The 27,523-nt window shown below is 35.2% G+C and overlaps 1 protein-coding gene across 1 annotated transcript in view; it reads right to left on the reverse strand.

Annotated features, from left to right (window-relative positions):
• Positions 1 to 27,523, reverse strand: part of LOC145278101 (thyrotropin-releasing hormone receptor-like) — a 518,816-nt gene that overhangs the window by 85,542 nt on the left and 405,751 nt on the right. The window contains exon 3 of the mRNA XM_080130370.1: positions 15,695 to 17,637. Coding sequence (XP_079986496.1) covers positions 15,695 to 15,741 — 47 coding nt within the window. The 5' untranslated portion in view covers positions 15,742 to 17,637. The remainder of the gene's footprint in view (positions 1 to 15,694; positions 17,638 to 27,523) is intronic.

Genomic DNA, 27,523 nt, shown 5'->3' on the forward strand with positions numbered 1-27,523 from the left:
AGTAAAGTTAAGCGGGGCGTCCTTAATCCGTTTACAGGAGAAGAGGGTTTGCTAACGTGGTGTAACAAGCTGAAGTTGAGTTGGTTGAAAATCTGCAGAAAACATAGACACATTTCAATGTATTTGGAAGTGAATGTTTTTGTGGGAAGGAGAACATAATGGTTGGACATTCTTGATTTGGACTTCATTTTTGGCAACAGATTTAACTGCAACAACTTCGATTTTTTCTTCACTTTCCTTTTTTTTCTCCTCCTTCTTTTTTGCCTCCTTTTTTGTCTTGTTCTCTCTCTCTTTGTCTCTTATCAGTCATAATGATAACATATGAAAAATAAATAGAAATATCTGGTTAAATAACGAACATTACAGCTTATTTAGTTTTGTAAATATTATGTTCCTTAGAGTTTAAAATTATTTGATGGATTAAAAAAAATAAATCATATGTTAGAAATTATACGCTAAGACGTTCCTTATAATTAAATCATCTTTATATTTCGTGTAAACCCAATTCCAACTAAATCCAAAAATACGAAACCCCTAGAGTGCTTTTCATAACATGGCGACTTTTTGGAGGTTACATCGATCGAAACGTTGTTGAGATAAAACTTATGATGAGAACAACTGTCTGATCAATCTCAACAATACGAACATTTCCCATAAATGTTTGCTATTTCATCATATAATACATTATGCACTGGCAACGCTAAATCTCGATTTTCCGAAGATTACCATGATCATGCAATTTTTCTATGAATTAACAGTTGGCTCGTCAGTCCGAATAGAGCTGTGAAGTATTACCCACATATTGGACACCGGTAGACTAAATCCGAGAGGTGACAATTGCTTTGTCTTTTCTAATAGTACACCTCTTCTTGCGTTCCTCAATGTGAACCCCTTAATGGCTTGTGGTATGCCAGAAAAATCTGTCTTAGGCTAGTTATTTTCAACATGTTGCAATACAAACCAAACAGTTTCAGGAGGAACAACAGATTGTCTTTGAAACCATTCCCACTGTACACCATCGTTTGTTTTATGTCGACAGGTCACAATAACGGCGCTGTTTTGGAGGCTTTAAGTTGACATGTGGCATACATGACCCCCTTAACGAACCTTAAACTATTGCAACATGGTGTTAAAGATATGCAAAGGCAATCACATAGTCAATTCATAGTCCTAGAAATGTGTATTATTGACAGAAATATAATGGCATACATCAGAGCATAAAATAAAGGATCCAGTTCAATTTTTCTACGGAATCCCGTATCAGACATAAACATTCTAAAATTCGAAACGGTGCATATGAAAAAAACAATATATCAAATCGCTTGAAGCGTTGTGATGATAATGATGAAAATGCAAATAAAACAAACTTTCAGATTTGCTTTTGCTCTTCAAAATTATTCCTTTCTTACGTTGTGAATCTCTCTTTGCTCTCTCGTTATTTTCATGACAAGTGCTCGACTGAGTTTTAATCAATGACCCTTATAAAACGTTCGCAAAAAACACTCGTCCAGCTACTACTTCTAAAAATAAGTATAACATTTTTTAAGCAAAGTGTTTTTCTAGAACTGTCTGTCTGTGAAATACAATACCGCAGGAATGCTTCTCAGCTAGGTACAACATGGTTGTTTTAAGTTGAATATAAATAGATTCTTGTTGAGCAGTCTTTTATATATAAAGTTCCTATCAAATGTCCACCATCATCGACCATTACTGACATTTATCCCTCATCTCGAGTGGTCGCTGGCTGTCATAATCGGTAACCTACTCGTAGAAAATAATCCAAATTACACAAAAATGTTCATCCGAAATTGTTTTGTTTATACTATTAATATTTACTTTATGTATCTGTGACTTTAACAATTTATATTTGTGCATAGTTTATAATAAATGTTTTAGATGTTTTTAATGTTAACATTGGCTTGTATGCACCATAAATTAATTGGAAACGTTAAATTCTGATAAGTGATTGCAAGAATAAAAAAAAACATTTTTATGCTGACATTGTAATTCTGCACACAATTTCTTGTCTTTCTCCTGATCAATTACATTATATCATTTTTACTAAATCAATATCCATTTTCACATCAAAAGACATGATAAGAATTATTTTCACTCGTCATTAAAGCAAATAATGCAACAAAACTTACATATCAACGTGTAATCTTTCCTGTTCGTCATCGTAACATTTGAGAATACATTTCAGGTTTAAATAACGTACCGAGTTTAATTCAGGTAAATTCTTTTTCGTTACAGTTTTGGGATTGTAGTTTAACTTGTTTTGCGGTTTGGAGGTTGGTCATTTAGATAGGGTAACACACAACAAGTAAGGAAATACACATAGAGAAAGGTGAAACAAAAGAGGGAGAGAGAGAAAGAGAGAGTAAGACACAGGTGTTGTATGAATAGATGGAAAGGGAAGCAAATTTTACATGGATAACTTAATAGGATTTTTTTTTATTACATTTTCACCCCAAATAAGGTAAATTGCCACTGTGGTGTAGGGGGCTACTATCAGGGGATACAACTACTGGGCCACTATGTTGGGATTTGTGCAGCAAGATATCGGGTCACGTTACACTTGAACTTCTGCATGTCAGTACAGTTAGGGAGACAGGGACCTGGAATGGAATTCCGAAGTCTAGCGGTTCTGGGGAAGAAACTACTGGAGTTGAAAGATCTTCTACATCTAGGGATCTCTACTGTGTGGGGATGGGATTTAGCTGCCTGTCGGATTTATCGAGGGTGTCTACGTAGTGGGAACACAAGTGTCTGCAGTTCGTCAGAGCATTCACCATTAAAATACATGTAGAATAGGCAGAGGGATGCAAATTGATCCCGAGGGATATAGGAATAAAGTAAGAAACGACAAATTTCTTGATAAATATGAGAGTCGTACCAAAAGTAAAGCTTTCTATTTTCTTTAACTAAAAAACATTGAAGAGCTGCGAATACAGAAACATTTCCATTGAAATGGAAAACCTTTTGTGGCTCGAAAAAAACATTTTTTTTAGATTGTCATTACTATTCTGAATGCAATTTAACCAATGATGAACGATAGCTGTGCATGCGCGTCCACAGTGAGCTGTGTTTTGTGAGAGTCGTTCCAAAGTAATACTTCCAATTTCTTAAACGTATAAATTTAAAGAGCCATGAAGATTGTAAATGAACCATTCAAACAAACGACTTTTTTGTGACACAAAATCCATTTTTCTTGATAGTAATTACCATTCTTGTCAGAAATGAACGATGCCATGAGTGTCTAAAGCGCGTTTATCCATGGGAGGGTGTTTCCAAAAGTAACTCTCTCTATTTTAAACTAACAAAAATTGAAAAGTAGCCGGGAGTGATATGATTAAAACAGGCGACTTTTTGTACACCGTATATATTTTATGACATAGTCACCACATTTCTTAATGCGCTTGAAACAGGAAGTGAATGACGTATCTCTGACCAACGTGCATGGAAGGGATTATTTAGGGCCTCACAGAGTTAATATCTGAAACATTTAGATAATGAATATAAATTACAGTCATCATAACAATACAATTCACAACTCCTTCTGATCCATTTGGACGGGATAAAAGTAATAATAAATTTAAATTACTATATATTAAACATATTCTATCGACATTAATAATAATATAAAATAATTGTCATGTGCTTACGCTTTACGGCTTATAAAGTTCCATAGGGAATGCTAGAATAAGGGATAATGAGGGTTTTTTTTCTGGAGGAACATGAAACAACACGAATTCTGGTGAAACAGGTCGATTATGAAAAAGAACCATCAACAAGAATTCTTTTAAATTTCAATTGCAAATGAATATATTGTAGTCAGTTGTGCAACATCCTTGTGCTATTGTGTTTCACTGACTAATAAGTCTTGGAGTGTAACTTGGCTCGTGCATGTTCAGTTTAGTTTTAGATATAGATAAACGATTGCGCCAAAAGTCAGAGACATAATATTGCGGTAGAATGATCTCACAATTTTTTTTACAACGGATTTGTTGCATGTCTTCTACTTAAAGTTTAGAATGCAACACATTTCTCGAAACTAATCCAAGCATGCAACTTCTTCAACGAGATAATTATTAATTTTACTAAAGGTAACATCAGGATAAAAAATGTTAGTGGCGAAGGGGGGAAAACGTAAAAGTTACCGGACACATATTTTTTTTACACGACGCACTTAGGGTCGGAAGAGAGAGAATTAGAAACATCTTAATTATCACTATTTTTCCGGCTTCTGTCATATATGGTTGTGTCGTTAATGCCAACATCAACAAATGATTTTAAATTGCAACTGGAGAGAGACCGAAAATACATATTTGATATTACATGCTTAAGATGTCTGCCCATCAACGACCACATTTGAGAATTAATCAGGAGGAAGGATTTCTTAATGAAAAGGCATTTGCAGATCTTCCATAGCTATTCAATTCGTGAAGAAAATGTTTGTGACAAATTTTTGCTGTGTCAAAATTTAATACCCTAGAAACAATGACTCCCTCACTTAAATCACTTATCCTGTGTTACATTACAGTTTGCATATCAAATGTCGATCGTGAAAGACGATGATGTGGTTTAAACCGTCCTTATTCATCGCAGAGCTAAGAAAATTACTTGTTCGGACTAGTTGCCTCAGTTTATTCGACAGATACAGGATTGTCACTCAGAGTTAATACATACATATGCATAAATTTAGAGAAAATGGCCATGATTGTAAAGGATACAAGTTGATGCAAATTACTTTGTAAAACAATTTTTATCGAACGCTAAAAAAGATCTCCAGTTCTATTAACTATCGTTAAAATACACGTCGCTAATCTGATTATGATCCTTTATTTGTTCGAGAAAATTCGTGAAAACTAAACCTTTGTTCAGCTAGTATGGACCTTTTATTGGTTATATGACGTTCACTTATTTTCCATGATCCTTTCGCGGTAGTCGTTTTCAGCGCACCAGAATAATATAGAATAATCGAAATACTTATTTCTGTGAGCAATTGAAACGGAACATTTATAGATGTACCGCGGTTTGCAAATTGGTTTTTGTTTGCTTATTTCTGGAAGGTACGGATCTCTCAATATCGATGATTAACTAAAAAATGAATGTGATAAAAGACATTATTTCCAAACATAGAAAGCAGAGGAATTGCTGATGCGTTATATGAAGCTGTTCCAATACGTTATCGAAGATCAAGGAATATAAAATAGTCATCAGACGTCGTTTTGCATTTTGATCTGATCCTACGCCAGACAACTGCCTTATGAGGATCCTATCAGAGACAGAAGAATAAATCAAATCATATGTTATTCCTAGACGTGCACTTAATATAAATTCCTTCTTAGATAAGACAAAACATCCAGGTTGCCATTGATAGTCGTACATCTAAACAACCTGATATAACTGCGAGAATGCCGCAAGTGTCAATATTTGGGCTTTATAATTCACTGATGTTCATAAACGACCTCTCTAATAAAATTCTTTCTAAAATAAGGTGCATCTAATAAAATGGCTGAAACCTTGCGGACTATAGTGGAACGAAGCTAAAAAGGGATGCTAGCATTCAATTCTGATAAGATTAAACTTCTTTCCCCTAATAATTAAAAGAAACCTCCTCAACCACTGATTGCCATGACTAAAGATACACTGCCTGAAAGTACTTCCCTCAAGCTCCTCGGCTTGATCCTCAGAAACAACATGAATTGAAGCAAATACAAGGCTGCCAAGATGAGGGTAGATTTTATCTACTCTGCTAAAATCGTACTTGAGAGTATTCTGTGTCCCTACAAGGCCACGGTTCACCCATGCATGCAGTATTGTTGTTACGGGCTGCCGCATCTGCGCCACGTCTCTCGCTCCTAAACAGAGTTTAAAAAAGGGTTGAAAACCTCATAGGTCGCACACTATCAACTAAACTCCAACCTCTGTCCCATCGCCGAAACTTAACATCCTTATGCCCATTTTACATCAATTTCAATGGCAAGTGGTCTAATCCAACACTACTACTCCCTCAACGACAAAGCCGACAAGCAGCAAAACGCTGTAGATATATGTCGAACATATTTAACTCAAGTATATTTTACCCTCGGACTACTACACTGTTCACATCACAAGTCACAATCTGGTCGAGAAATGGGTCGTTCCTATTACGTTAAAGAAGAGGGGATGACACTTCATAATGGCGTTTCGTTTGGTTATCGGTCAATTGGTGAGGCCCCCATTTATCAATCCAATCTCTCTCGAGTGGTTAAAAATCGTCGTATACATTCAAGACTCTCGTCGCCGCCACGAAGTTTGGCCTGTACAATGCACACCCAGTCTGTTTCTTTTTCATTTTTTTTTCATTTTTATTCAACAGATTACATATCTCTTATATAAGTGATTTTTATTTAATCTAACAGAAATGATGTTAAGACCTTTTCATCCAGTGTATTCCGTTTATTTTTACCGGTCGCCATATTTTTTTTCATGCGCCCCTGCATTAAATTTTTGCGCATTTATACATTAATTCTGTATACTCACTTGCACTTTTATGAATTAATTCGGTATACTCACTATTCCATAGCAAGCTGTAATATATACTGATCCAACGGGTCAGGGGTAATCTAGCATAGAACAATGTTTATTGTTGCAGAGATATCAGCACTAAATTCGCTATAATAAAGTAAACTTAGTTATATATTGTAAGCTGATATTTGAATATTTATATACCTAGATTAGTTGAATAATAAACACCTTATAAGATATATTTTTGTCCTATAAAATACTACTTTTGACAGATTTTTGAATTATGATGTCTAGTTTCATAACTGTTGAGTTTTTAATCAGTAAAAGCGTCATGGCGGATTTTTCGTTGAATGTATTCCAGTAAACATTAGAGTTCCCAATGTCTGATTAAAAAAGATAAAATGATAAAAAGTGTAACGCAAAAGTTTGACTTGTTTTCTTTTAATTCAAACAAAATCAAAGACAATATTTCTCCAATATATACATTTTAGTCGGCAGTATTTAAAACGTTGAGATTAGATAACATTTAACCTGAGAAATTAAACTGATTCCGTCAAGCCTGTTGTCACGTATTAATGTATTAATGTTAGTTTAAAATTAGGTTAATGGGATGTACTTTGAGCGACTCGTAACACTTGTGACCCTTCTATGGAAATAGACATTGGCAAACAGCAAAACTCGTCTTCTTTATTTAAAAGGTCTTTGGATGCTGGAAGGTCTTCTCATCTAATAGTTTCTTATTTGAACAACGAAACTTTCAAAATTTCCCTTTTCCCTTATTTCTTGATGTACATATATGCATAACCAAAAAACATAATTTGAGCAGACATCTCGTTGCTTAACTCTTAATGAAAATTCATAAAAATATTATTTTTTACTTTGTTTTCACGATGAACAGTGTATATTGCTACTGAAACGCGAATGGCTACTATACAATTTTAACGATAAAATTATCGCCATAGAAAAGACGACATGTTCCCATTTCCGTTCGACGAAAACCATTTTTTGTTGCTGTATACCATCTACTAGTTGGCCAGTTGTGTAGAAATTCCAAGAGAGATAGAGCCTTCTATCATGTTTGAAAGTGGCACAATGCTAAACGAGCGAGATTGTAGGTGCGCCGCTGTACAACACATAGTGTCTACCGATCCAAGTTATGAAAACTGGACCATTGCTAGCATCTTCATAATGCATCGTTGGATTGCCACGATTAAGAAGGACGTATCCAGATTGATGACATCAAAGTTTTCGGCCAGGATCATAGTCATTGGTTTAGTCTCAGGTATAGGCAACATATCGCCATCTCACACCTTCGAAGCCGGCAAACAAGTCCAAACAGACCCAGGTTTGATTTCAAAAGGAGTGCTAATATTTGTACCCTTTTCTCACTGGTACCCCTCTTCCCATTACATGAACCCGTTCTACTACTTAGTTTCGTTATACGTCGAGATCATCACCAATACGACCTCCCACAACACCAACGCCAGACTGATCGCCGTCATTTATCAAGTATTCGCCGAGCTCCGGCGGCGCTTTTGGAAATGGCATACTATCAGTTTTGGACCCTATCGAGGCGGTGATTGAGGCTGAAGGCGGCTACATTAAATAGTTGTCAGCTCTACTACATAATTTAATAACGTGAATTGATTTTTTCAATGAAAGTTTTAAAATGGATCTCTAGTGTTGTTTTCAATAGAGAGAAAAATGTATCGTTCTGTCAAGTATATGATAATTTCCAACTTTTATCAGTTAAGTAAAATCAGCGAAGGAGAAAACATGGAGGGAATTCTAAATTATGCTAATCTGAAGGAAGAAACTATTAGAGTAGAATGTTTCTTGACCTCAACAGTGAAGGGTTAGAATTTTGAAGCTTGTTGGATTAGTCGAGGGTATGTAAATCGAGTTGCACAAGTGCTATAATTTTATGAAAACAAATTACACTTAAATACTTGTAAAACAGGCTCAGGGATGCGACTTTGCGTTGATAGGGGCAATGGTTTGAGCTCGGCCAGATATGCAGTAGCTATTATATTTGAGACTCTTTTTTTTGTAAACCATATCTATTAGTCAGAAACTAATGCTGCTAGGAAGACTTTATCCTGCCGAGACAGAGTTCAGAATAGACTTCGTAGTCTAGTGGGGGATGCCCTTTCTCTTCCCTTTATCCCTTTCTCACAGAAGAGACGTTGTGAGCCTGTCTTTGTTTTATCGTTATTTTCATGGCAAGTGCTCGTCTGAGCTCCAATATATGGTCTCCCCTCGTTAAACATTCACGTGAAACACTCGTCTGGCTGAAACAACTATCAATAATTTCCCCCACTCTTTAGCTGTGTCTAAACCTTAACGTAGATTCTATTAACAAATCTTCTTTCTTAGAACTGCACACCTGTGGAACTCTCTTCCGTTTCCCTGCTTTCCAGCTTACTACAATATGGTCATCTTCAAGTCCAATGTAAACAAGTTCTTGATGAGCCGTTCCCCTTAAGGAATCCAATCGACCAAATTTACACTTCTAACGATTACCTTTTGACCACTGTGCACTCTTTAACCCTTATCCTCGAGTGGCTTCTGGGCCTTGATAGGTGGGGATTCACTTGTAAAAAAAGATGCAGTAGAGCAGATCTGGCAACAATATTCAATGCATAAGAGTATTATGGGTCTGTAAAGGTATAGTGTACCATCTGGTTTGAGTAATTAGAGAAACATTTAACAAACCTAATAGTGAAACTTGCTAAAATGTACCTTTTTTATTAAATGTATTTTTTAATGTATTTTTTAATGTATTTTTTAAATGTACTTTTTTTAATATAATTTTTTTATAATCTGAATGCTTAATGATGATAAGCAGACATCAAAAAATACAAAAATGGATTCAGAAAGTCGCGTCTAATTCTGGCAAAAATGTTTGGAAAACGAAAACCGAAAAAAAAAAAAGCTGACAATTCGGGAAAAAGAAAACATCGTAATAAGCCTGTGTTTTCTAATTTGGTGGCGCTTATAAAAACAGTCGCAATCTTGTTTTTACACGAAAATAAATTAAGATATACATTAAATAAAACAATTTAAATAATACGAATAACTAATCCTCATCTCCAAAATTCAGAAACGATTTCGATTTTTCGTGCAGCTATATATTTTTATATCTTAGATGGTATTTTCACAACATTTTAGCTGATGTAACCTCCCAATTTATGAGGTTCCTCTGTCCGAAACAAGGAACATTCTAATAAAACTAGGGATTATTTCTCTCGAAGTTGCAACGGAATTTCGAATTAAATCTTTTTTTCATTAATAAGATTAACTCTTGACACCAAACGAGGAAGGGAGGCCTACTAAGTGTTGGTCAACAACCTCCCTAGAGCTGGTGATTCGACCAAATCAGGAGCAGATGTGCGACCACGGGGACTCTTTAGAGACGCCAAATGCTCAGCAATGTTTCATGATTAGGGCAATGAATGCTGTCTCCCACATCCGTCTCATTCCCTTCCCCTAAAACTGGACATTTTGGGGGTGCTTCAACCGCTGTCCTATTGACAAAATCTTGCATCCCTCTGCCTGTTTTACAAGTATTTTAATTGTGGATGCTCCGACGAATTACAGGCATTTGTACCTTCTCGACGTACAACCAGTATCTATGTTTGCAGCTCACCTCAGCGTACATGGTTGTCCGACTATTATTTCCTAAACGTTTTTATTGCATCTTCATTTAAAAGTACCTCTTGCACTGACACGCACTTGCAATCCGCTGTCACCGACTTGGTAGTTACAAACCAACTCTCCATTCTTTCCTTTTTCATCTCTTTCTAAGCTGTGACGTAACCTCGCACGACTGCTTAGTCATTTGCATACGTGAGCTTACGCTGCTGCTGTTACGTACGTTGCATGACTTCATTACACTTTACTACTGCTTTTGTGTGTGTGTAGCATGTATATAATGGAGTTTCTTTATTCTGTTCCAGAATCTGATAGCTGGAGAAATCTCTGCTTAACATCGTATTTTGTACTTTTTCTGTGTGCCTCGATTGCTTATGCCGAATCCTTTTATAGAAATACGGTTATAAGGAGGCTGTTCTTGCTTCTGTTCTCTGTGAATGTAGTTGTAAACGATCAATTTTTTGTTATATGCATATTTGTGTGTTAACCAGCGGAATTGATACGTTCTAACAGTATCTTGTTTAATCTTCTATTTTCTATTTTCGAGCGATTATCAGTGTCTCTAGTGTGGTTCAAAGAAGACTATAAATTTTCTCGTCCGAACTCGACAGGCTACTTTCATTTCTAAGTAAAATAAATAAAGCACAAAAATACTTATCCAGGTTGGTTGGTTGTTTTTCTTGTTTTACGGCATATCAACCATTTTCAGGTTATTTAATGCCGAATCCAGTGATTTTGAAGAACAATTTTTTAATAGAATATATTTGTTTTTTCAAGTCGGTTTCTATTTAACCCATAGTTGGGACTCTAACAGGTACTACCACTCCGGGTCAGAGTGGACCTGGGAGCAATGGCAATTAAAGGGTGGCTCCACACTCCCTAAAGCCCCCAAGCTGGGGCCTCACCACTGGATATAGTTTAAGGTCACTTACCCAGGTAGATAGAAAGTAAACTAAGCTCGTCTTTGGTAACATTCATTTGTTTTTACCATTTAAAATGCTAAAGAATTGGTAGGTTTTGAGATGGCATTTTGAATCGCGTTCTATTTAGTTGTTCTGGCGCTATTTGTTAATAGATATAGGAATTTAATATATGTTTATTGCATAATGTGTTAAAGACGTATATGATAATATTATTGTCATTTTAATATTAGAATCATTTGAAGTTTCTACTGCAACGGATTTTAACCTTTTTATTCATTATTGAAGGGTTAAAGAGCTGGGCATAACGGACGAAGGGTTTTTTTTTGTTTTTGTTTTTTTTGCAATATGATGATTTTTTCCAGATAAAAATGTTCGAAAATCTTAACTACACCTCGCAGCTCCTGGAATAATTTTAAGGATACGAAATGCGTGTTGGAGAAATGCGACTGAAATTTGAAAGGATGACTAGCAGCAACTGAACACACAACGAAATTCAGGGAGACGTTGTAAATACCTGCGTTTAATCCAGACCAGTAAATGTTGAGAGAAATAGGTGATTATGAAAAAAAAGCACTGAGGAACTTCCTTATTCTTCATACGATTTTTGAAAGCCTCGAACCCAAGAAAATGAAACACGTTGTCAGATATGCTATTATTCTTCCCAAGGGCAGTTTCATAGAACTTATTTGGTGTCTATACGTATTCCCGCTCATAATGAAGACAACGTTTCCACTAACTGCAATGATTTGGGCGTGTGTTTCAAGCAAAGGCTACCTAATGCTGACGCACATCTTCGAATCCAACAGACGAGGCTTTTTCTGTTTCGTTACTTCCTCTTTCTCAAAGAAAGGTCGCTGCGAGTCTAATTATGATCCATCGTTAGTTTCACGGCATATGCTTGACAGATTTCATCAAAACATTCGCAGCATACACCTTTTACAACAAATGTTAACAAGTTCTTATATCTGTGCCTAAACTAAACGAAAATTCCATGAGCGAAATTTATTTCATATAACTACGCACGTAACGCAATACAACAAGTCTGTTTCCCTGTTGACTATAACATGGTAAGTTTCAAGTCTAATGTAAACCAGTTCGTGTTGAGCTATTCTCTGTAGTAAGAGAACCGTATCTCACATCCACCTTTACGGATCGTCACAATGTTGTTTAACACATCATATATTTTCGCATAACAGTTTGGTTTTATTAAGCGGTGAACCCTCCCTTGATAAAACAGACTGACTTGATAAAAAAGACTGACTTAATAAAAAAGACTGACTTAATAAAAAAATATTGACTTAATAAAAATATCGACTTAAAAAAAAGATTGTCTAAATTAAGATGAGAATATTTGAGTTACTTTAAACGGCTAACTGCAGGAGGAAAATATTTTTGGTAGAAAGACTCAAGTCTGTGTCACACTTATGTGAAAACATAGAAGAGGCTTTTGTAGAACTTGAGGCCGAAGTTAAGAAAGGCAGAAATCATATTTGCAACACAAAAAAGCAAGTTCCTTTTCCTGATTACACTGGTGTATAGATATCACGCAGAGAACACCGTAAAATCGCATGGTCTATATTCAGATCCCGTTTTCAGGTCAGGAGGAAACTAAGCTCTGTTTCGGTTAGTGAGCTGTATTCTTAGTATTTTCCGAATACATGAATTATTGGCTAATAGATGACGCTCACATTTTGTATTTGTAGCAATTTCAAATTTTGTCCCGACAACCCTGAGTAGATATAAGTTCTACGAAAGTCGTAATTGTATTTTCGGTCGTTTATAACGAGATTTGGACTTTCAACCCTCAAAAGAACGTCACTTTTACAACTAAATATGTCCAGGTAAACTAACCACTACGTAATCGGTCTACGCAATGTATAATTAAATAGTTTGGAAAACGCTCATTTCAAAATGAAAACGTTAGATTAAAAAGATGGAAATCAGAAGAACCAACTCTACACAAAATTCACCGCAAATACACTCGCCTCCTTACAACCAATATCAGCAATTTTCCTTATTTATGTAGCTAAAATTACACGAAAAATCTTGCAACAAACTTTTTTACTTAAGAACTATTCGTGTGTGGAACACAATACCGCGGAGCTGTTTCGCAACTGACTACATCATGATCGTTTTAATGTTTAACGTAAACACGCTATTTTGAGCCGTACTATGAAATAATTTCTTTCTATTTACACCATATCTGATCATCCCGGTGTTGTCCTACCTGACGTTAATTAACCCTTATCATCGACTGGCCTCTGGATTTTGACAAACGGTGGTTCTATATTACAAACAAAGATTTGAAATTCCTTAGAAGTTCAAAAGTTCAACCTAAATATTTCCACAATTTGATTAGAATTGTTTAATTTGCTTGTTTAAGTTAAACAAGCTACATTTGAAGATAGTCGGATGTTACTTCGGTAGAAACGTTGTGAACATAATAGCAAGGATTCGAATAGAAGTCTGTATAATGCATTTGATATATTTGTTAAGTTGATTATGCATTTGATATATTTCTTAAGTTAAAAGCTGAGCTTATGCCTTTGATCCAACAAAATCGCGATCAAAAATTCATATTTTCCTCGTGAAGATTTAATATCAGTCTGAAGTTGAAATGATATTAATTACTTTTATTATTTGTATTTCTATTACTAACTAGCGAGGGGTACCCGGCGTTGCCTGGGTGTTTGGAGGTGTGTGTGGTTTTGGGTAAATGAAAACTCCGAGGAGGGGGTTTAAAATTAAAAAAAAATGTTTGGTACGTAAGTATGGGGATCGAAACGGAACCCTTGAGGAAAAATTGTAAATTAAAGTGAGAAAAAAAAGACCGTGCGACATTAACCATTGCACCACCGCGACATACCAACGGAGATGCGTTTGAATTTATTTAATTACTTAGATTTGGCAGGTGCACGTTTTAATGACTTAATGAGGTCAACTATTGACTGTGGAGTAGCATTTAATTTACTGCGGAACGCGGGGATAAGGGGAAACCGGAAAAATGCCACCAGAATTAATTATAGGAAAAGGCTTAATCCACATGCGGCGAGCGAAAACTGTTGAATATTTATCTTCCCGAAGTCGAGCAAATAAAATAGACTGGCGAGCTCCGTTGACAACTGTGAGATATTACGATTTACATTTGATATAAAAAGTTTTAAAAAGTTATTAGGCGAGCGCCCTTTTCTATGAAAAAAGCCTTTTGTAGACATACAGAAAAAAGCGAACACACATACATACATACATACATACATACATACATTTTCGCTTTTATATTTATAGATGATACTTCTGTATCTATCTGAGGTCGAAACTATATTATTATTGACTGAGAACAATAGTCGGAATACTCAAAATAGTATGACTCTGAAAATGCTACGTCCAAACATACGACACTTTGTGTTATTATTTTCTTGATTCAGGGATAATAGGGAAATGCCTAATAATAACTTAGTATACGTTTGTAGATTTTAGGCAAGAATGATGAAAAAAAGGTATAGTAAAATTTCTGCATATTTATGCTGCTAACATAAACAAAAAAATCAAGCGCGCCACTATATTATAATTGAACTGAAAAAAAATATATTTAAAAGAAATCATTGTATAAAAAAGAATTTCAAGACAGCCAGAATATAAGAGCTCCGCACCAATGATTGATATTGATGCATATTTCAATTTATCGATTTTTGCCCCCCCCAAAAAATACAAAATACTACAATGAAATAATTAATTGGACTTGGGTCTCAACTTCTATTTCAGTCACATGCGTTGTTTTAAGTAAAAGTTATTTTCGCAGTACTAATAGGTTATTTGTATTTGAAATTATGATTAGAAAAAACAATAACTAATAAATAATTGCAAGAATTATCCTTCACGTGAAAAGCCGAAATAAATAGTAGACCATGAAATATAGTTGGTATCTTATAATAAAACAAACGAGAACTAGAATAATGTCACGTAATCATGTTTATTAAGGATGTAACCATGTTTAATAATGATGTAATCATGTTTAGTAATGATGTAATCATGTTTGATAATGACGTAATCGTGTTTATTAATGACGTAATAATGTTTATTAATGACGTAATCATGATTGTTAATGACGTAATCATGATTGTTAATGACGTAATATTGTTTATTAATGAAGTAATCATGTGTATTCATGACGAAGGAAACTTGTTTTTATGAGGGTACAAATTTTACCCAATGCCTTCAAAGAGAAAATAATGTTTTTTCGTGATTTTTTCATTTACAATGTTTTACCCAAATCTTCCTTGTCTTAAAAGTAAAATAAATATAAAGGAGTCATATGCTCTTAGCCTCGTTCTGGAGTTTTTATTTGATGTTTGATTGCGACCTTATTTTTCCTGGTGAGTTCTTACTTCGTCACTTCACATATATAATGAAACTTACTACAACTTATTGTTTTGATGCAATCAATTTAATTTATTTTTTTACTAAAACCTGTTTAAAGTAAAAATAAATTGTTTGCGAAAAAAGCCGAAACCTTGTCCACTCTAAATACTTAAGGTGGCTGAAATAGAAATGAACTGAGTTTTCTTGTTCATTATAATAGTAAAAATCATTAAAAATATATTTACCTGTTGATGGTAGCAGTGGAGTTGATTTCTAACCAGGAAAATTCCATGTTTGTAAAATCCGATTGAACCTTGGAGACTTGGAACCGATTGCGATCTTCACAAATTCAGATGGTTTTAGTCGTGGTGGCGGTACTAATTATGGGTAGCTAAGCCACATACAGAAGGGTGGGGGTTTGCTTCTGTCTCCCCCAACGAGAAGAATCACATGCTGGTCCGGTGTGAGCGACGGTTGGGATGGCAATTATTATTTTGTTAATAATAGCAGTAAAAGGGTGAGAGAGGAGGGTCCAGTCGCCGACAATGCGTGGGAGGAGAGTAAAGCATTGCGATGGTGGCGTTGGTTCAAAAGTCGATACATTTGACGAAGGTTGAAAAATGGTGATAATTTAAAAGGAAGCAGTCGAGGTAAAAGAGTGAGGACGAAGTCATAAATGATTCACGGTTGCAGAAAGTGTTTAAAATAGTGTATTTATCCGCCGTAATATGAACATTATTTGTGTGGCCCGATGAAATTGTTTTTTCCATGAAAGAAGAGATAAACAATCAGTCGATTTTTAATAAAACTGGAAGGGAAACCCGATGTTGCAGATTGAATCGAGATTTAATTATAATCAAAGAATCTTTCATACTCCCATATTTTATTGTCAGCGAAATCGGTGAAATCGGTGAAATTACCCAATTTTCAACCAAATCGATTGATTGCCTCTGTAGTTTAGGGTCCACATTAGACAGTAGAGAACTGTGTATTTCATAATTTTTTATATATAATAAGTTGAATGAAAGCTTTAAATGAAAACATCACGTATCATTGTACAATCGTACTTTAAATAGAAACATTCCGAACGCGTCCCTGTCATATCAAAGAACCTACTGTTGATCTCATAGATAGGGCCCCTCGGCTTGTGTGGTAATTGAACTTTTAAAATACCCTTGTGATATTAGGCTGTGTTAGGTGTTAACTTTGATCAAACTCGCCTGTTTTTTCTTTCATCAGATTATTTCGATTTTCGATTATCGATACTTATCAAAGACATTCCGATACAATACCTATCTTATGGCACTGTCAGGCCCATAAAGTGACTTTGTGTGAAATTTCATAAAAACCGACCAAGCTGTTTTGGAGTGCATAAGAAACGAACTCAAAAACATACTGATACACACACAAACTTTTATATCATAGTAGAGGTATGGGTGATCGACACCGTTAAGAGTAGGTTACTCAAAGGTTAAATCGGTGTCACAGTAAAGGAAGTAATCCTAAGTAATATATTTAAAAGCAGTGTATATTCAAGGTCAAGTAGATGGAACTGAAGAGAAAGTTTAGTTCTTCGTTGGTGCCAGAAAACTGTGTGATCGCTATGTCAATACAACATGGCCTTAAATTTCCCGCTCCTTTAGATTAAAAAAAACATAAAACTTAAGCAAATTAAGAAGAATTTATACTCTATTCACTGAGACAAGAAGAGGTACATCACTTTTCTTTTAGATCGAAGTTTCACGTTTCATTTCTTTGTAATGTTTGACTGAAACGTTACGAATTATATTATTTTAATCATGATTTATCTCCCTTCATTCCATTTGGCATCCCGCTAGATGTCGCCACAGGGATGTTTCTTTTTTATATTGAAAAAATTTCTGGAGATATATTATATTGTTTATATTCTTTTTTATTTGCTTCAGATTTATTCTCACATTTCTTGATATTCTTTTGCTTACAAATGTTTTGCAGTTTCTTGATTTATTTTATATTTAGTCCTTCATTCGGTTATTCTCTTTCATTATCTTTTATCAATTAAAAATATTCCCTCCTCTTTTTTTTCCGAGCGTTTAATTAGTTGATAAAATCAACATTGCCGAATGTGTGAAGATGCTAAGATTTCCGCTTAATTTGTTTTTCTTTCACTTTCCGGGTAGAATTTTTTTCCCGAAGGGCTGAAATACACCTGCAAAATAGGATAACAGCGAAATGTTAGAAATGTATTTATTGTCGACAAAAACATGTTGGAGGCGTACATTTAAATACAAAAAAGTACCGTGAAATTTTCTCAAAGTGTTTAGAGACAACACGGAAATAGAATGGAGTGACATATTTTGAACAAAATCGGTACTCAATTAAAAGCCAATAAAATAGAGAGAACTAGCTGAACGCCCACCGGTCATACAATATGTTTAAACATTTAATTTATACGGAATATTATATATTGCAAGAAAGAATTTGCCCGGTGGAATATTTTTTGTTTTTTGTTTTACATAGAGGTCACCACTTATCAAGGCCCGGAAGTCACTCAGGGATAAGGGTTATTGCGTGTACAGTAATGAGATAGTATCGTAGTATTAGATATTTGATAGGGTGTCTTATTTAAGAGAGCGGGTTGTCAGGAATGTATTTATGTTGGACTTGAAGACACCCAAGTAGTTGTCACGTGGGAAACAGGCAAAGGAAAGAGAGTTCCACAGTCGTGCACTTCTAAGAAAGAAGCTCTGCTCATGGAATCTACGTTTGGATTTAGGCACAGATAAAGAGTGGGGAAAATTAATTACAGTAGTTTCAGCTAGACGGGTGTTTTTCGTGAAAGATTAGCGAGGGGGTACCAGAGATTGGAGCTCAGACGAGCACTTGCCATGGAAATAACGATCAAACAAAGACAGGTTCGCAACGTCTCTTCTGTGGGAGACAGGCTGCAGGGAAGAGGAAAGGGCATCCCCCACTAAGCCACGAAGTCTATTTTGTACTCTGTCAACGCAGGATAGGCTGCTTTTAGCAGCTCCTATCCAGATGTGACAGCAGTACTCCATCCTTGGACGTACTTGGCTTTTATAGAGATAGAGAATTGCATCAGTAGTGAGATATTTTCTGGAGCGGTAGAAGAATCCAACCATTTTCCCAGCATCCTTGGCAACAGACCTGATGTACGTGTTCCATTTCAGATCAGGAGTAAAGGTCAAACCTAGAAGCTTGTCAAAACATGGAGCCTCCCCAAGACGAGAGCCATTACTTTCAATTGATACCAGATGGGGATCAGAGCGTTGATTATGTAAAGATAGAAGCTTGGTTTTGGATGCATTAAAAGTAACTAGCAACATCTTCCCCCACTGTACCACGCGCTCAAGATCAGAGGAGAGAAAATCAGAGAGAACTCTGTCATTTACGGCCTTTGATGTGTTTCCATAGATGGTCGTGTCATCAGCATAGATGTTAACGAATGATTTAAGTATATGTTTTGGAGATCATTGATGTAGAGCAGGAAGAGAGTTAGGCCCATGATGGACCACTGAGGGACTCCAGCATTAATACTGTTGCAACTAAATAAATAAATAAAATAATAATGATGATAATGCGGTTCATCAAATTTCGTCTGTGTTTGTTTACACCGTCATGTCAGCTGATATTTGGGCTTGACGATGAATGCCCTGGAAAAGTCACTTCTGATTAATGTTTAGTATTAAAGTATGGAAACGAAGAAATACTTTGCGGCGAAATTTAATGGTACCTATTCTTTTATAGAAAACTGAACTCATTAATAAGAAAAACATAAAAATAAAATAGTGAAGTACACCCGGGCTGTAACAGGGGACTTTTCCTGTCGTCGAATGCTCCACCATTGAGCTATATGTTCAAATGGCAATAAATCTGTGTTTTTTAAAGATGAATTGATTTGTTTCGATTTTATTATCTCCCTCAGCCGGTGTAACGTAAAATATTCTCCTTTAAACATTATCCTTTTTATTTATTTATCTATAAGAGAAAAAGCTATTTTTAGGATCGTGTTTTTTCGATTTTCGATACTTATCGGGTGGATTTCTCTACAAAACATACCTGAGAACACAGCCAGACATAAATTAGCTTTGTGTGAGAAAAAGATCTGCTCAGCTGTTTCGTTATCTATGTATAAAAGAACTCGCACATACACACAAAGTGATTTTTATATAACATTAGAGATAGAGATATGTATATTGCTGAAGTAATAAGATAAGAAATAAGTAAGTGTACATTTCATCAACAAATAATGTAATCATCGCGCTCATTCGATTCCACTTGTGTCCCGTGCGAATACTTCTGACGTTGGTTGTTGTAACGTCGCTGACTTTTACTCGTATACTCGGAAACACGTTAAACAAGTCTCAATTTCCCCGCGGAAAACTGGTGTGTATAATCATCTCCCTTGAGCGAAACATGTAACAGAGCGGGGAGGCGCGTATGACCGATGTGTCTGGAATCACTTATACTCACATCTAAATCTTCTGTTCTAGGCATGTCAAACTCAGAGGCCCGCAAGGGTCATAGCAGCCAGTCTGCGTTTTCAAAAGAGGCGCACCGCACCTCTACAATTATAACAAAAATGATTTGATAAGATTTATTGCAAAATATTTAAATGTCAATTTTAAGGCATGCGATATTTGGATACAATACAAACGTTTACGTAGTTTAACATGGAATAAAACTGTTGTCGGGGATTCGCCCATGCACAACAGATGAATGCTTTAGAAATATATAAATAGACCGAGAGGTACGACTCTTGAGGTGGTCTGTGTGATTAGTAATACGCCGTCTTGGCGGTACGTCTGTGGAGAACAGTGTCGCCGGCTTCTGTAATTGTCAATCCCATCCTCCATGTCGTACCTCTCGGTCTATTTATACATTTCTGAAGCATTCATCTGTTGTGCATGGGCGAGTCCCCACAGCAGTTTTATTCCATGTTAAACTACGTATTGTATTCAAATATCGCATGCCTTAAAATTGACATTTAAATATTAAATCACTTTTGTTATAATTAGCAAGGTAGGTGAGAGAAGCAAGGATCGCATAATGAAGACACAAATCATACCGATATGTAATAACAAATAAATGTAGATTTATTTACAGCAGAATACACAAGTAATATTAAGAATAAGAGATAATCAGAGTTTAGTGAGAAAAGATGATTAGTAAAGTTACTTGCTATGCCAACCCGGAGTGCGTTATTCTAACATCTTTACTTATTGAGAGTGTCAGCAAAAAGAGGATGAAACATATCAAACGGAAGTTAACGTAACTGTATCGCCCCCCTGGTCGCAAGGCATTGCGTTACCACAGTTGAAGGGCGATAATCGTGTTTACCTTAAGGTCCCCCCTTTGTGTCTGTGTCCGAGTGTGGAGAACTAAGTTCCCACACGTTAATCTTTGTATATTATCCTTTGTTTCAATATAATCTACCTTTCTATTCCATATCTGTACCCGTGTGTTTCCTTAGTGACGCTTCCGGGCTAGAAAATTTTGGTGATGATGGATTAAGATTCACAAAGGGCATACCCACAACAAATTTGCGAACGCGGATTCGAGAGCTCAAGTCGACTATTCTGAATTTAAAATCTTCCATTGTACCACAACAATTTGGCGAAAACAACTCGAATTTACAAAAGGGAAGCTCAGAATAAGTAAAGCTGAATAACTAAAATGTGAGAAAGCATCACCACCAAAAATATTCATTTAAAAAACATCTTTCTGGAAAAAATAAATTCTCACAACTATAATTGAAGAGGTTTTAAGTTAAAGCTAAACTAAAGAGAAACAAACGTTAAATGGTAAGATTTTTTCAACGTAAAGCGTTTAGCTGTAATGAATAATATCAGCGTTTTTTTATCACGAGTAAATAATTTTTGTTTTTGAAAACAAAATGGTTTACAACATGGACGAAATTCAAGACGTTATTTTTTTTTTGATGTGACAAAGCCAACAACAGCAGAAAGCTAAAGAAAGACAGCAGGAAGCCTATGACAGGCAGGAAATGGAAGAAAGGATGTTCCAACGACACTATGTTCTTAAAAAAACAACAGCTTCAAATGGAAGAACGTCTTTCAAAACATCTGGAATTTTCTCTATAAAGCTTGACAAATAAACGCAGCACAAACAATAACACAGTGCTTTCGCAAAACACGACAGGGAACACCTTGAAGGCGTGTATCCCTGATCAATACGAAACGTTCGAGGCATTCTGTAAAGATTATGGAGACTTTTTCAAGGTTAATTGCTAAGATTAGCTATAATGTAAAAGAAATGTCTGCTTTTACGAAAGTTAGGAACCGCTGAACACAGTAGTTGTATAGACTAGATTCTACCTAAAAACACGGATGTGGAATTCGCGGAAACCTTTAACTACTATCAGAACATTCTAATCTGTTTCATAAAATGGTGATGTTTTAATTTAGATATTCGGAACGAGGAAAATTATTTAACGTTCGCTTTGGGCGTAAAAGTGTACTGTAAAGATATTAGAATAGCAGAATTATCGGTAGATTATTTTAAATGTCGCATTTTGCTCAAGGACTATTGTCAGAAAAATGCTGAGATTAGGCGAAGAGTATTAGTAAAACTCGAAAGCAAACCCAATCTCCGTATACAAAGATTTGAAGAAAATTACCAAAAGGTTATAAGCATGGGAAACGATTTAAAACCAATGAAGGAATCGGACGTAGCACACGTCAGGAAATAAAGTGCACATTTAACAATAACGCCTCTACAAAAGAAAAAAAACGAATATTTCTAGTCACAGCTTCAGTATAAAGCAAACTATTATTTCCTCAAAAAGAAAAAAATACTACGCACATTTTCCAAACGAGCGGACTATTTAGAAACAAAACAAAATTACCCCAATACAATATAACCTATGCGGGAAACTTCATTGGTAAAGATTATGTCCGTTTCTGAATAATGGTACACTGTATCACAATATATCGCACAGTGGAATTAGACTTAACCAAAACGAAAAAAATCGCAGACGAAATCCAGCAACAAATCAGACGAAAATTAACGTAAATATGAAATTTTCAAGATATTTAACAAAATCTTCAATTTACAGTTGAATACTGGGTTGAAGCTTTCAATTATAAATTTGCATATGTAAAAGTAACCACGAAAGGTAAGCTCGCACGATGACTGGAAAAAGATAAATTTTATTGGAGAATTGCATTTACCAGTAAAATTGAACGAGAATATTAGAAAGTTGAGGGCGTACGTTCAACAAGTGAAACATGCATTGTCCCCCGTGAATGCACAAGCATAAAAATGACTAAACTTAGCATTTGTCTCACCCCATCTTCCCCCAGTAAACCTCCAAAGTCTCCAGGTCACGTCAAATCCTGGTGAAAATGAACAAACAGTGCAGTTTTAGGCCTTAACATATCTTAGTTGAGTTCTGCACTATGCAAAAAAGTAATGACTAATCTATCATTTGTCCCTCCCATTTATCCCCAAAAGTCCACAATGCCTTAACATATTTAAATTTGAGTTCCGCACCGTTTCAAACTGCAAAATAGACATACACAGAAATTTTTGGACAAATATGGTAAAATAGCCCCAGCATGAATTGTTTTTATACGCCCTAAAGAGCCCCTGGGGCACAACTAAGAGTTATCGCGAAGTATAGACAAATATAATTATATAGAAATCTGTTAGTTACAACTTTTTAGAATTTTTTATAAAAAATCTAAGGCATCATTTTTTTTTAATAAGCACAAAAATTAAGCTATTTTAATCCGAAGGGAACGTCTAGGGTCAACCGAAGTATCCCCGTAAAATCCGTTCTGTTACATTTTTACTCATACCATGTTTAATATTTGTGCAAAATTACAAAAACTTCCAAGTTATAGTTATTGAGAAATATGCGGACGGACGGACGAACGGACGGACGAGGGTGAATTTACAGGTACACCCTTCTTTTTTCGGAGGACCAAAAACTCGTCAAATCTTTGAATTGGATAGATTTATACTTTGGAATTAATCAGTGAACATTTATAATCATAAAATATAGAAGATGAAGAAAGTCAGCTGAAATGAAATCTTTCCGTACAAAATCCCTTCGAAATGAAATTGTTTATGAAAAAAGGAAATGAAGTACATTCAGCAAATCCAGGCAGACAGCAAAAATCATAAAGTTTTTTAAATTACATTTTCACCCCAAACAAGGCACATTGCCACTTTGATGTAGGGGTACTATGTGGGGAGTTGGGCAGCAAGATGTCGGTTCACGTTACACTTGAACTTCTGCATGTCAATACAGTTGGGCAAGCAGAAACCCGGAAGGGAATTCTAAAGTCTAGCGGTTCTAGGGAAGAAACTACTGGAGTAGAAGGCTCTCTTGCATCTAGTGATCTTTACTGTGAAGAGGTGTGATTTAGCTGTTTGTCGGGTTTGTCGGCGGTATTTACGTCGAGGGGGTACAAGTGCTTGCAGTTCGCCAGAGCATTCATCGTGAAAGTGATTGTACAATAGGCAGAGGGATGCTACATTTCGTCCATTGGACAGAGGCTGAAGCTTAGATGACAGTTCAGGACCTATTAGGTTGGCGACTCTCTTTTGAACCCTGTTCAGGATCGAGAGACTAGTAGCAGATGCATCAGCTCAAATGTGAAAGCAGTACTCCATACATGGGCGAATGATGGCTTTGTACAGTATACTTTCAGGCGTAAGGAACTTTCTAGCACAGTATAGAGAGCCCAGCTTATTTGCAGCAGCCTTGGCAATGATCTCGATGTATCTATTCCATTTCACGTTCTCTGTGACCGTTTAGCCAAGGAGCTTGAATGACGTGCTTTCAGGTAAAGTATCTCTAGCGATAGTTATTGGTGATCGGTAATGTTTCTTTTAAGATCTACGAAATTAATATGAAAACAGAACTTGACGTTGAAATATGTTTGCTATATGCAACCTAAACTCTCGCTTCCCCCACGTATCTTCTAAGTTTATTCAAAGTCTACAATAATAAAACTAAAACACGATATTTGCATTGTGTTAAATATGTAGGGGTCCATTATGTCATATATTTTTTGTTAATTTGTGATCTTATGTAGATTTAAACGTAAACAGGATGTATCATAAACAAATGCTTTGAGTTGTTAACGCCTTTGAGCGGTCGGCGTGATTGTGAACCAACTCGAAAAATGAGTTTAGATCGCAAAGTGATTTAGTCTAGGCGTTATATGCAAAATGACCAGGCGTGTATCAGAATTTGGGTGAACAAAATAATTATCTATTGCTAAAAGGTTTCATTGTGTTTTCATATCTGTTCTCTTACTTATTGATTCAAGTCTTACTGTTAAACTTGGCCAAATAAACAATCTACTGCCATAACGTCAATTAATAATTGATGTAATTAGTTAAATTGTGATCGTATCGAGATTTAAACGTAAAAAGGATAAGGCAAGATTATGAGCTAAAACTGCACAAGACCAAAATATATTCGTCCAGACGTAATACGCAAAGCGATCAAACATGTTTTAAAATCCGAGTGGACATAGATAAACGTTCAATTATCACGTTACTATTAGCTCTTTCACATATTGCGTTAGGACCAAACGACGAAGTTGATCAAATAAACTATATGTCTGACATAATAACGTTCATTATTAATTGGCTTATCGAATTCGTTTTTATTTTACTAATTATTTACGGCAGCGACACCTGAGAATACATGTATGTATGTTGAAAGGCGCAAGTGTTAAGTAGAGAGAGACTAGTTGTAGATGCAGAAGATGTGAAAAAACTGTCCCATAAATGGCAGAATCGTGGTTTTGTAAAGAAAAGTGTTGTAATGGAAGCCCGTTTCGCCTCTAGCTACAGGATTTGTGCTTACGATGCAAAAACCAAGTTGCCGTATGAATATTCTAGGCTGGACACCTGTAGCGTTTATTGTGTGGAACATTAATACTTGTACATATATGGTAATGAACATTAATCATTGTTTTCCCCCAGTCTCTATGACTTGAACTACGAAATCATTTGTTTGTATCGTATTTACAACAAAAAGAAACTAAGTCCTAGAAGCATCAAATGTTACCATCCATTTACGGTCTATTCCAGTACAGAGTGAAGTTGTTTTACAAAGTTTTTTTTTTCACATTAACTTGGATACATTTAATTTTGAAATGGCAATATATTGATAGGATGACAATGTGAATATCGGAGTCCAGTTTACTTATTCAAAACAATTGTTAGTTAATTATGTGTAAATTTCTGACAATATATCAAGGGAATTTTAATGGAGTTTTTATTATCACGATTTAAAAACTGTGTTATACATGTATCATCGGCTGGGATTCGAATTGGCTTAGTAAATAGCTATCCAACAAGCGCGCGACAACTAGTATTGCATTGTAAAGATTTATTCAGAAAAGTATTTGGCCATGTGCGTTTCAACATACTCTAGATATTCGAGCAAATGAAATTTTATAAATCGGAATAATATCAGGAGTAAATCAATAAAAGACAATCACTGCCGAAACCCATGCGGATTTATTAGAATTGAAAAACTCATATAAACTGCAAGACGGATGTAATGGAAATAGAATAATGAGTTTTACCCGCTAAAATAAATTAGTTACGTAAAGAAAAATAGAAATTACTTAAAAGGCGGCAACATTTCTCTAATATTAATGCTATATATATATTAGATTTTAATGAATCTATAAAGTCAGAGATCAGAAATTAAGCAGAATTTCTTATATTCGAAACTTATATGCATTGAAATATGTTTAAGTCAAAGACGAAAAGTGATAGTCAGTGATGCAGTTTTAATACACTCTCACAGCATCCATTAAATTAATATAATTCTCATATACTGATTTTTTGTTGTCAAAACTATTTTCAAAAATAACAACAATGCGACCAATTAAATCATTGTAATTGAATTTACATGAACAGAGTACCTTTCCATTAGCTAAAATATGACATTACTATTAAAAACATTACACCCGAGGCTGCTTCCATGAAGGCTACAACATAGTCATTTTCAACTTCACTGCCAAAAAATACTTGTAATAGAGGCTAATCACAAATAATGGGTTTGTACTCATCCATTAATCGTAGGTGTGCAATATTTACCATAACAACTTTACATTATTATCATGGTCGTATTTTTTTTAACTTGATGATTGCTTTTGACAATATTCCACATGATTTAGCAAAACAAATAGCCATTATAGTGCTATTCAAATCCGAGTAGTCTGCAGATCTTAAATGTGAACCGAATCTTGGTGCGAAGAGCATTAACACGTTTCAAATGAATAAGTGAGATCACTTTATTTAGTCTATCTTTGAGAATAAAATTTCAGCTTGAAACCATACTAATTTGGAGATTCTGAAGAAGAAATTTAGTGGGGAATGGTCCAAAATCTCACAAAAAATGCGTGACTCGTGTAACGCATTAACAAAGTGTTTGCAGCAGATAATGTATGCACAGTATTGTTATATTGAATAAAATTTTGATATTTTGAATTTAGTAATACTATTGTATATATTTACGATTGGGTGATCTGTATTGTTTAATTTATTTAATAAATATGAGCAAAATCTTTGTAACATTAATTATTGAACACTCTGAATAGGATTATTATGACGTGTATTACAAGTTCAACATCCATGGATTACATTTCTATTACAATTCGGAAAGTCTGCATGGGGCATTGCGAAGACCTTGAATATAAACCGAATGCTTGTGTGGAGAGCACTAAAACATTACAAATCCAATGGTGAGATCAACATAGTTGATACCTTAGAGAGTAAAATTTCAGCTTCTCACCATACACATTTACGTGTGGGTCATCTGCATTGTTTAATTTATTTAATAAATATGGACAAAATAACGTTGTAACGCTAATTATTGAACATAACTGTATAATTAACTTCATCATTCAGTTAAATTTTTAACTTCATTTAATATTATCCTCAAGTATTCAATTAGCAAAAATCAGTTGTTTTGGGAGAAAAGTAATAATTTTCGTCAGAGTTACATAAAAATCAAATGTCAAAATCCAATGTGATTTTTTTAATTAAATTTTCACCCCAAACAAGGCACA

This window comes from Euprymna scolopes, chromosome 6 (assembly GCF_053919585.1).
Source record: "Euprymna scolopes isolate OS-2025 chromosome 6, ASM5391958v1, whole genome shotgun sequence".
In the NCBI taxonomy this organism is placed as follows: domain Eukaryota; kingdom Metazoa; phylum Mollusca; class Cephalopoda; order Sepiida; family Sepiolidae; genus Euprymna; species Euprymna scolopes.